Source organism: Pagrus pagrus (genome assembly GCF_965226575.1).
Source record: "Pagrus pagrus genome assembly, chromosome: 12".
NCBI lineage: Eukaryota > Metazoa > Chordata > Actinopteri > Spariformes > Sparidae > Pagrus > Pagrus pagrus.
The window spans coordinates 16,964,136-16,976,934 of record NC_140196.1 but is presented as its reverse complement, the minus strand read 5'-3'; the positions used below and the strand labels follow the sequence as shown (position 1 = coordinate 16,976,934).

General features: G+C 35.1%; 1 protein-coding gene across 1 annotated transcript; it reads left to right on the top strand.

The window, feature by feature from the left end:
- Window positions 1-3,350: 3,350 nt before the first annotated feature.
- rab12 (RAB12, member RAS oncogene family) lies at window positions 3,351-12,316 on the top strand. The gene is made up of 6 exons (XM_084369437.1): window positions 3,351-3,743; window positions 4,743-4,803; window positions 6,967-7,105; window positions 7,874-7,963; window positions 8,428-8,532; window positions 9,398-12,316. Exons 1-6 carry the CDS (start codon window positions 3,518-3,520, stop codon window positions 9,503-9,505), a joined length of 729 nt encoding a protein of 242 aa, XP_084225563.1. The 5' UTR covers window positions 3,351-3,517; the 3' UTR covers window positions 9,506-12,316.
- The last annotated feature ends 483 nt before the right edge of the window (window positions 12,317-12,799 follow it).

Sequence of the window (12,799 nt, the reverse complement as noted above, 5' to 3'; positions counted from 1 at the left end):
AAATCACAATAGAGATTATATATCACAATAAAATCACAATAGAAATTACATTTATATATAATCTCAATTGTGATTAGAGAATACATAATCACAACAGAGATATATATACATATATAATCTCTATTGTGATTATATATTCTCTAATCACAATAGAGATTATATATATAAAATCTCAATTGTGATTATATATTCTCTATTTTAAATCACAATAGAGATTATATATCACAATAAAATCACAATAGAAATTACATTTATATATAATCTCAATTGTGATTATATATTCTCTAATCACAATAGAGATTATATATCACTATAAAATCACAATAGAGATTAAATATATCACAATAAAATCACAATAGAGATTATATATATAAAATCTCTATTGTGATTATATATTCTCTATTTTAAATCACAATAGAGATTATATATCACAATAAAATCACAATAGAAATTACATTTATATATAATCTCAATTGTGATTAGAGAATACATAATCACAATAGAGATATATATATATCTCTATTGTGATTATGTATTCTCTAATCACAATTGAGATTATATATATAAAATCTCAATTGTGATTATATATTCTCTATTTTAAATCACAATAGAGATTATATATCACAATAAAATCACAATAGAAATTACATTTATATATAATCTCAATTGTGATTAGAGAATACATAATCACAATAGAGGTATGTATACATATATAATCTCTATTGTGATTATATATTCTCTAATCACAATAGAGATTATATATCACTATAAAATCACAATAGAGATTATATATCACAAATATATAATCTCAATTGTGATTAGAGAATACATAATCACAATAGAGGTATGTATACATATACAATCTCTATTGTGATTATATATTCTCTAATCACAATAGAGATTATATATCACTACAAAATCACAATAGAGATTATATATCACAATAAAATCACAATAGAAATTACATTTATATATAATCTCAATTGTGATTAGAGAATACATAATCACAATAGAGATATGTATACATATATAATCTCTATTGTGATTATATATTCTCTAATCACAATTGAGATTATATATCACTATAAAATCACAATAGAGATTATATATCACAATAAAATCACAATAGAAATTACATTTATATATAATCTCAATTGTGATTAGAGAATACATAATCACAATAGAGGTATGTATACATATATAATCTCTATTGTGATTATATATTCTCTAATCACAATAGAGATTATATATCACTATAAAATCACAATAGAGATTATATATCACAAATATATAATCTCAATTGTGATTAGAGAATACATAATCACAATAGAGGTATGTATACATATACAATCTCTATTGTGATTATATATTCTCTAATCACAATAGAGATTATATATCACTACAAAATCACAATAGAGATTATATATCACAAATATATAATCTCAATTGTGATTAGAGAATACATAATCACAATAGAGGTATGTATACATATACAATCTCTATTGTGATTATATATTCTCTAATCACAATAGAGATTATATATCACTACAAAATCACAATAGAGATTATATATCACAATAAAATCACAATAGAAATTACATTTATATATAATCTCAATTGTGATTAGAGAATACATAATCACAATAGAGATATGTATACATATATAATCTCTATTGTGATTATATATTCTCTAATCACAATTGAGATTATATATCACTATAAAATCACAATAGAGATTATATATCACAATAAAATCACAATAGAAATTACATTTATATATAATCTCAATTGTGATTAGAGAATACATAATCACAATAGAGATATGTATACATATATAATCTCTATTGTGATTATACATTCTCTAATCACAATAGAGATTATATATCACTATAAAATCACAATAGAGATTATATATAGAGAGAGATTATATATATAATCTCTTGTGATTAGAGAATATATAATCACAATAGAGATTATATATGTATGTACATATGTAATCTCTTGTGATTATGTATTCTCTAATCACAATAGAGATTATATACATATCACTATAAAATAATCTCTATTGTGATTATATATTCTCTATTTTAAATCACAATAGAGATTATACATATCACAATAAGATCACAATAGAGATTATATATATAACATCTCAATTGTGATTATATATTCTCTATTTTAAATCACAATAGAGGTTATATATCACAATAAAATCACAATAGAGATTAAATTTATGTATGATATCAATTGTGATTAGAGAATACATAATCACAATAGAGATATATATATCTCTATTGTGATTATATATTCTCTAATCACAATAGAGATTATATATCACTATAAAATCACAATAGAGATTATATATATAATCTCTATTGTGATTAGAGAATATATCATAACAAGAGAGATTATATAGAGAATATATAATCACAATTGAGATTATATATATACGTACATATATATAATCTCTATTGTGATTATATATTCTCTAATCACAATAGAGATTATATATATATCACTATAAAATCCCAATGGAGATTTTATATATCACTATAAAATCACAATAGAGATTATATATATATAATCTATATATCTAAATATATATATATTGCAATATTCCCACCAATGTGGGAGGGTATTTTACAGTTTAAAAAAAATATTTTGTCTACAATGACTTCAATGCAGTAAAACGGTAGACTTTACAGACATTATGATAATTATAAATGACCCCAAGCATATTTTTCTGCATTATGTGCTGTTAAAAAAAGGTATATATCAGCACATATTGGACAACATATACGATAATACTGTTATGTTATGTGTTTTAAAATGCAGGGTAAAAGTAAAGATTTCGTGTTATAGTATTACTTTGGTAGAAGTGAAAGTCACCCAAACGAAAAATAGTAAAATAACACATTTTTCTACACTTACACTTACACTTATTATGGGTCGACTGATTATCAGCTGGGCCGATTATTGGATCCAGTATTCAGGATTTTTCTGATTATTGGAGTCAGTGTTTTTTCTTTCTTTTCTGACTGCCAATGGAATGATTTAATTTAGAATGATGGTGCAATATTTAAAGTAACTAGTAGCTAAAGTTATTCAATAACTGTAATGGAGTAAAAGTACTCCGTTACATTCCATCACTGTGAGTAACTCTTAACTGATGAGCAGTCATTTTAATACGGACTGCGATTATTGTTCGTGACAGCTGCTTACAGCTCATTTATTCTTAAATTACTACAAACCACAAATCTTTGTTTTAGAAAAAAAAAAGAAGAAGAAAATCACAGAGACGCGCCGGAAGCGGAAATGAGCTGTAGTGTGGTTAATGACGTCATGACGGCTCCGGTCTCTAATGGCTGAACAACAACAACTGTCGGCGAGTGACAAACTTTCTCAAACTTCTACTGAGTCGTAAGAAAGTTGGCGACAGCGCATCATTTCGACTGTATTACAATTTACGAGTTATTGTTTATTTTTTTTAACCGTAATTACAAATGTGGAATTACTGATGGATCCGAGATATGACATACCGCGGAGGGCCGCCGGTGGCGGCGGGGGCTCCGCGAACTCGTCCCCCGCTCTGGGGGCGCAGTCGCGCCGCAGGAAGATGCCTCCCAGACCCGCTGATTTTAAACTACAAATTATCATTATCGGCTCCCGCGGGGTTGGTAAAACCAGCCTCATGGAGAGATTCACCGACGACACTTTCTGCGAAGCGTGCAAATCGACCGTAGGTGAGGACAGGAGACTTGTTTTTGTCAACTTTTTATTGACAGTATTTAGCAGGGCTCCGTCTACTTACTGGAAGATAGTGACTCTAACTACACTCGCTGGATGCTATAAACACATTGTCTCCTAACCTGACTGTGTAATGGGACTGAACAGAGGTTGTACTACTAGCTGTAGCTAGCTTACTTAAGCTAACGGTGACAACAACACTAGCTAACGAAACTTGTCCTAGCTATGAGACAAACACAAATTTGAGGCTTAGAGTAGTGTTTTGGGTGGTTGTTGCAGTTGTTGAGGCTGTTATAATAAGTCCTAGCAGGGATTTTAGAGCTCAACACAGTAAGAAAGAGACTTGGTAACTTATTATCTGAATAGCATGGGTCTGCCACAATAAACTTGACACATGCATGTTTCTAGATGTGTCTATATAAAAAACACATAACATATACAACACATAATTATTTATACTCATTGATTACTGGTATTTAATTGAAGTCGGTACCTTGTGAGAAATTGCTGTGCCATGACTATAGATATCTGCATCTTTAAATACAGGACAAGCAAAATATATGGAATTGGATAAACAGTCCTGTGACCAGCCATCATGTCCAATCCCAAAATAGTCACACACAAGCAGCTGATATGGCAGAGCTCCATTTTGTGCCCTGTCATTCCTGTGACACAACTTGTCGCCAATATTTTGTTCCTTTCATCACAGAGATCATGGAGGAGACATGTTACTCAAGTCTGGCTGAAAATGTTTTCTGGTGTCACAATTTGTTTTTCACAGCAGACCATTGTGATTGTGCTCAGCTTTCAAAAGCATGACACAGGTGTAAAATACCTTGTTTTGCAGCTATCATGCAAAGAAACCTCCCATTAAATTAAACAACATAACCCCTTTAATACAAAGAAAGGAAGTCTTTTTTTTAAAAAATGCAGCTTGTTCTGGAGATACTGGTACTTGTATGTGTCGACATTTTTGTTTGTGATTCCGCTCACAGGAGTTGACTTCAAAATCAAGACAGTGGAGCTGAGAGGGAAGAAAATCAGACTTCAGATATGGTGAGTAACTGGGCAGAAGTCTCCAGTTCCCTTATTCCCCTGCCTGGTGCATTTCCTGTGTGTGCCCTATCACCCTGCAGGCTGCTCTAACGATACCTACTGGTGGCTTACTGGGTGCTGGGTAATGCTGAATGCATGTGCAAATAGGATTTCCTGGAAATTACGCCATTGTATGTTTTGGATTGCCAAAACATTTTTTGTCAACCATTAACATGAAGAGTTTATATTAAAAATCTGTGGCTCAGTGGGAATATAACTTTTAACTTCATGTAGAGCAGCACATGATCATACTGACCATGTTGTTGTCTGATATTCTGTACGCTATGTGCCCTCCTGAAGAAGCTCCTTGCTGGCAGTTATAAGATAAATGGCGAGTCAGCCTCGCCATATATGTATGTGTACACCTAAATTAGAATATTTCCTGGAAACTACACTATACACTACAAACAAGCCCATGTTTTGAAGTGATTTCTTTTTGCTTTTTCCTGTCTGAATTAATCAGACACACCTGCAGAATTTGGGTTTGTCTTAAAGTACTTAAAAGTAGAAGTAGTTGTCTTGCTTTGATACTAATAACGAGGTAAACTAACAGGAATAAATCCACCTTTTGTCACAAAAAGTACTTGAGATTCTTGCAAATGTTGGTCAATTGTCAACTGTGTAGTGACTGGAGGCATACATTGTTATTGTAGCTTGATCATCAGACTGAATTGCCTTTTTGTTTCACTTCATTATTCTAATATATTATTTGAATTTCAAAAATCAGAAATTTCGGCCCTGATTCAGAGCTCATGAAGCACCAGTGTTATTTCTCAAATAGTCCACCAGTTACAGAGAGGATGTAATTTCAGTACTTTGATTCTATTATGCCTCAACTTGTGTCTTGTGACTCTCACTAGGCCTTAATTACATTATGAGAACATCTGGTATTTTGGTCCGACAATTAAAGAAATGAGTAACACACCACGAATGACATTGAGGAAACTTTCTTTTGAGTATGACTGCATTGATTGTGTGTGACGGTGCTTGGCTTAAATGTGGGACTCCACTGCTTATTTCATTACCTGTCCATTTCACTAACACCCCCTCCCACCTCCACATCACCTCTGCCCTTCACCCCGTTCCTCTGCCTGTTCTCGACCTGCCCTTTCGGGGTGACCGTCCTTTCTGTGTCTCATCTCTCATGTTGAACCGCTCACATCAAGCTCCATCAATTGCCACGCCCGGCCTTACCTAACCCTGCCACTGTGCTGCTGTGTCTCTGTCCGCTCTTCTGCTCATAAGCCTGACTGTGACTCACATGGGGAACAGGGAGAGACTAGCTGGCTGAAGGTACAGTAACACATTTCACTGTGAGTGGAGCTCAAACTACTGTTAACCCACAATCAGATGTTTTAGCTGAATCATAGCATAGCCTAAAATGAATCCACTCATCTATTTAGAAATTAGAAGTGTTCACCTCTTTATTATTATAGTGAAGCGTTAATTTCCTGAATGCTTATGCAACTAATATGAGTGTTTTTATCCCGATCTGTCCCATTCCTGATTACAACTGTGTATTCCTATGTTGTCTTTCATTATCTGTTAATATAACAGCACTTGTGACCACAGATGCATTATTAAATGCCTGTATTAGCTTACAACTACATTATATTCTATTATAAACCATTTTAAAAATGTTATAATGGCTATAAATGCTAGATATGGGGGTTAAAGTCGGGAGTATGAGTTACCAGTCGTTTTATATCTGTTCATGGGGCGTAATCTTAAATTGTAGATGTCTCATTTTGGAACAGAAATCTTAAAAATCTTTATTTGTTTTAGCTACTGTAGATACCAGAGTATAATGTGGATACCAGATTTAGCCCACACAGTGCTTCAAAATGAATGATGTACATACTAACTAAAGAAATGTGAAATTCTTTGAATGTTTGTTATTGATAAATTACATTGAATTAATTAAAACTGATTATTCCTTCTTTTGTTGTTTGATCTTAGTTTTTCCTTTTTATATTGTTCTATTAGTCATAGTCATCGTTAATGATTGAAATATGCCTTGAATCAAATCGACCAATCAGCTGTTTGGTATTCCGAAGGGTCTCTGTGACCCTGCGCTGACTGTGCAGAGTTTTAATTACTTTGGGTTTCATTAATTTCATCCAGGGACACTGCTGGCCAGGAGAGGTTCAACAGCATCACATCAGCCTACTACAGAAGTGCCAAGGGAATAGTGCTAGTCTATGACATCACAAAGCAGGAGACCTTTGACGACCTGCCCAAGTGGATGAAAATGATAGACAAGGTGAAAAAACCCTCACACTGCTGAATTTTTTTTTGGTCTCATGGATACAATTTGACTTTTCTGTGTTGTCCTTGTGTTGTCCTTGTGTTCTCCTGTGTGTGTTATAAATCAACCCTTTTTCTTGTCGAGTGACAAAGCAATTCCTTGGTTTCAGCCATGAATCTTGCAGCCATACCTCCCCTGACATTCACCTTTCACTTGTACCTTTGTCTTTACTCACTAGCTCTGGTAGCAGTTACATGAGCTAGAGTGCTAGAGGTTAATGAAGGTGTCCTTTTGCAGAAATGCCTAGCCTGACAGGTACTAGGTTTTAGAGTTTAAAAACTCTGATAATGATATGTCAGCTGAAATAAATTTTCGTTGTGCAACCTTTTTATACAAACACATTTTGTTGATTCTTGAATGTTCTTTTTAAACAATTTAAACCAAGAAATGTAAGAGAAGAACAGCAGAACTTGGGATGTTTTATATGTGATTACTCCTCACACTGCCATTTTAAAAAAAAAGTGTTTTTTTTTATTAATATTAAATATTCTTTGTTTGTCCCACCTTAGCAGAAGTGGATCAAACAGTGAAACAAATTGTGTCCTCACAGTCCTGTCATAGTAATAGCGCTCTCACTGCAGCTTTACAGAAGAAAGTGAGAATTATTTGTAACGTATTTGTATTTGTAACAGATTTCATTACAATAATCTGCTTTGACTTTTATTAAAAGGGAGGCTGATGATGTCCTGACCTTTTCCCTGTCTGCTTTCTGTTTTGTGTCAGTACGCCTCAGAGGAAGCAGAGCTCCTCCTGGTCGGGAACAAGCTGGACTGTGAGACTGATCGTATCATCTCCAGACAGCAGGGAGAGAGAGTACGTTCAACACACAAATGCTCCCATTTAACTTCACGTCACCAAACCACATGTTCAGTTCCTTTGAATCAGAGCAGATCAAAGTATCTACAAGAAAATGCACAAACAGAAGATATATTGATGTGTGAGAAGAACATATTGACAGTAAAAAAAAAAAAAAAAAAAACTAAATGTGAAAAATGCAGAATTAAGAATTGATAAATACTTTCAGTGTGTCAGCAGATCGTCTTCAAACATGGACTCTGTGTACTTTAGAGACGCACTGACTTTCTCCTCCAGACACATTTGTGTTGCTTAGCAGCATGCGTGTCAAAAAACTGCATTAAATCTAGAGGAGAGATTTTTTCATAAAGTTTCCAGTTGTTGACTTTGTCTTGTGTTGTGCAGCTGAATTTCCGCTCCCATGGAGTGATTCAGTTGTTCTTTGCTGACACTGAGGTCATTTTACTCTGTTTGTGTTTCAGTTTGCCTCTCGAATAAGTGGAATGCGCTTCTGCGAAGCTAGTGCCAAGGATAATTTCAATGTTGACGAGATCTTCCTGAAGCTTGTGGATGACATCCTTAGCAAGGTTGGTGTGTTTCCAGTAGAGCCTCACCAAAACCTTTTGTTTTTAGGTTGATATTGACATAAACATTTGAAAGTTTAAAAAATCTGATAAGGATATATAAGTTGATGTTTGTTTTTTTTTACATAAAACATGACTGACATTTAAAATTGATATAATTGATTGGAAAAAAAAAAACTTTGAAGTGCCTGCTGGACAAACTATTTTTAAGTTTTTTTTTATTTAACCCTTATGTAACGAGGAAAGAAGTCTCATTAAGATTAAGAATCTCTTTTTACACAGTTGAAGACTGATAAACAAACATAATTAAAGTAAGGCAAAGACTAATTATGTAAAGGAGACACTGTTTCTTAATTACTGCAAACATATCTTTCGCATTTCTATGCTGCAGTTTCTTGTCACTCATCGGCCAATATTTGTGGCTATGCTGATTTAAACTTGATAAGTTAACATCAACTGAGAATATTGGCTAACTGGTTTATTGATTGCTCCTTTGTTACCAGCGCTGTTACCTTTCATTTTATGGGGATTCGGTCATTTTAATGCCAGGGCTCGCCTTGTCATGTGCAAAACAAGTACCCCATTTTAAAGCTTTCTTCTTCTGCTCTTCTTTCCTTTAAGAAATTTGTTTTTGTGTTTCTTTTCATAGCCTTTCTCTTTTACATAAAACTTGCACAGACAAAGGAATATAATCGACGCTGTGATTCTTTTGCTCCTTAAAACTTTATTCCCTGTTATCTCCCATTTTCTACAAATTGAGGGTTATTCAGCCGTTGCACTCAGTAAGTCACTGTGTATATAATCTGAAACATACTGGCTAAAAATGAGATGGTGTTCTCTGACTTGTCCTTTTATCCTGATCCAACAGATGCCTCTGGAGGTTCCCAACAAGGAGCTTTCCAACAGCGTCCTGTCTCTGCAGCCTGAACCGGAAGTGCCTCCGGAGTTGCCGCCTCCCCGCATGCGCTGTTGCTGAGAGTTGGAGTGGTCCCCCATCCCACACACACACACACACACACACACACACACACACACACACACACACACACACACACACTCTCACACACTCAGCTCACACATGCAGAGTACCAACTTTACCACCAGGGTGCAGCAAACAGCAGCAGTTTGAAGCTATTGACTGCTGATTTAAGATGCATGGACTCTCTTAACAACCAGTATTATCTTCCCCCCGATTCGCAACTGTACACTACAATATGTACCACAGCAACACTTCGGCCTGGTGAATCACCCACTTCCTACCACCCTTCTGTCTACACTCGACCCCAGACTACCTCATTCCTCGGACCGTATGGCTAGCTGTGCCCCGCAGGTGCCTTCGAGGTAGAGAGCCCTCTGATAGCAGTTGCACATTTATATTGGAGGGGGATTATCGAGGGGCTTGTTCTCTTCCTTTTAGTCCGCACACATACTGTACACTAAGTTTGATATTGTGTTGAGTTTCCCCGACGGTCTCTGCATCATCTAGCTTCCAGAAAAGGGATAACAATATCTCACATCTCTACAGTTCAGTTTAAAATTCCTGGTGTTGGTACAGTAGTTTTATATTCTTCTAAATAGGTATTATTATCAAGCGACAAGTTGACTTGAGGTAAACAAAAGCACATGATGTAAATACGGTGTGTTGCTGTAACGACTGGACAAGGTGCAGATTTCTGTAGCCAGCAGGAGGTGGTTGCGTGGTGGTGATCATATCAGTTTGTATTCCTTCGCCTTAAGGTGTAAAAGTGGCTGGAACGGCTCATTTCACTTGTGTATAAATTGTAACGTTTTGCACTACAATCCATCTTATCTAGTAAAGCTGACAAGAGGAAAAAGAAACTTGTAGTTTTTAGCGCTAGTGAAGATCGATGTTGCCTCTTCGGTTGTGGCCTCTCTGAAATCTTCCACGCCCTGATGAAGTGATGCAAGGAGAGATGGGTAATGTAGTCTTTGAGGGATTTCACAGGGGCATTCTCCATGTGTGTTTCTGGCTTTTTAGAGGAAATAGAGACATTAAATAGCTAGTACACACACCCACACACACATGATTTTAGCCTTTGTTTTGGTTTTGTTACTAATATTGCAAAGTGTTTTGTTTTTGATGTTTTTCCTTTGGATTCAGATACAACTTCAAGAAGAATGTTTGAGTTTCTCTTTTTGGGGACAAGTGCAGGAAGGTTTGTTTTGTATTTGAATGACTCAGGAAACCTTGATCGGCTCATTTTGACAGGCTTTTATTGCAGACTTGATTTGTTTAGAGTTTCTTAACAAAAAGATAAACATCTTCATAAAGATACTAGTTGATTTTTTAGAGGAGGGCAGCCGTTTTGAATTTATAATTTGGCCGTTTGGTGATATCCCATCGCTTGCACCTTAAAAACAAATTAGGCTGTGCATGTTAAACCCTCCTGTGTTCATAGACATTAATAGTCATTTAATTCTTCCGTCTTTTTTGTTAAATTAATGCAATATTAGCAAATGTAGCACTGTGAGTGTCTGTTTTGTTTTTTCATGTTGAAGTAAAAGTCTGAAGTTGAGGAAGGACGAGCCCGTTCAAGGACCTGATTTAAAGGGGAACTACCGTTTTTTACAACCTGGACCTTATTTCTTAGCATAAAATAGGATCATTTACTCACCCAGATAACTTTGGTGTCATTTTGAGTCGTTCAGACGAAATTAGCTCCAGTGGAGCGCCGCGTATATCCATATAATGCGAGTGATCCGGGCACCGAAGCACAGCCTCTATATAACGCATTATCTGCCGCGAAACTAGTTCATTTCACCAATATTTTGTTATATTACGCCTGTTATCAACATCCGGGGTCTGTAGGTTGACCTACTAACCTCTGACCTGGATGATGTCATCTCTGAAAGCCGTGCGCACCCGCGACAGCCGGCTTGTTTACCTGTAGTGGACGTCCTAACGGTTTGAGCCAGAGTACACGGATGAGGAGCTTGTTGAAAGGAGGATGCGGAGGCTAGCGTATCATAACAAAATATTGGTGAAATGAACTAGTTTCGCGGCAGATAATGCGTTTTATAGAGGCTGCGCTTCGGTGCCCGGGTCACTCGCATTATATGGATATACACGGTGCTCCACTGGAGCTAATTTCGTCCGAACAACGCCAAATGACAACAAAGTTATCTGGGTGAGTAAATGATCGTATTTTATGCTAGACATAAGGTCCAGGTTGTAAAAAACGGCAGTTATCCTTTAAAATGACTTAAACTGACCCGCTATTGGTTATTTTTTTTGTTTTTTTTGTTGGGGTTTTATGTTACTGTCAAGCTTTCGTGGACTTAAAATGGCACATTATGTATTCTAACAAATGAATAGTTTCATACCAAAACATAAACAGTTGAAAATAAGAGATCTTTGCGACCGAAAAAGTCACCGACATACAAGCACATCTCGCAATAAGATCATCAACCAGCAGACGACAAACTCCCCGCAGGCTCTTCCCTTGTGCGTTGATATTGTTTTCTTTGGAATCAAACTTTTCATTTGTCCCCCGCTGACTTTTAGCATTTGGCACTAACCCTGAGGTCTTTGTTTTAATAGCCAAGCCTTATACTACTCAGTGTTTTAAATATACATTTTAAAACGATAAATGCTTTTATTTGAAATGTGTATCCTTTAAGATGGAAGACTGTACTTTGTATTAAACCTGTTACTATAAGTCTTTGAAAAGTTTTGGCATGTTTAAAGCAAATTTGTGGTATTTATAACTTGTGGCATTCTTGAACTAATGAAATGCAATTAAAGATATCTATATTTATTACCAGATGATGGTCTCGGTTTCATAGTGCTGTGGTGTGTGTCTTTACCGAGGGGATGATCTGAGGGGTATAAGAAGAGACTTATTGATCCCTCACTGGGGTAATTCATGTGTTATAGCAGCTTACAGATTGAGTGAAAGACAAGAAAATTGAAAGAAGATAAAAGCAAAGAATAGATAGAATAATAGACATATAGAATATAATACTGCTGTAAATACAAATAGACTATACATATTCACTTTTCACATACAAATATGACCATGGTGGACAGTTTGCAAAGGATAATTGCATTGTGCAGTAAGAAGTATAATAAGAATAAAAATATAATTTCACAGAGCAAACAGAACAATCCGACAGAAAATTAGTTTGAGAGCAAAACTTTCCAAACTGCAATCAGAAAATGTTTTATTGCAGATCGCAATTTTCTGACTTTTCTGAAGTTTTAAATACACAAACAAACGTTTTGGACTTTCAGATGAAACTTTAGGAT

Bases quoted from the DNA above. Each gene is read 5' to 3' on its own strand.
- rab12 (XM_084369437.1), top strand. From the start codon at position 3,518: ATGGATCCGAGATATGACATACCGCGGAGGGCCGCCGGTGGCGGCGGG. The intron at 3,744-4,742 runs GTGAGGACAGGA...TTCCGCTCACAG, and splicing joins AGCGTGCAAATCGACCGTAG to GAGTTGACTTCAAAATCAAG. The intron at 4,804-6,966 runs GTGAGTAACTGG...AATTTCATCCAG, and splicing joins AAAATCAGACTTCAGATATG to GGACACTGCTGGCCAGGAGA.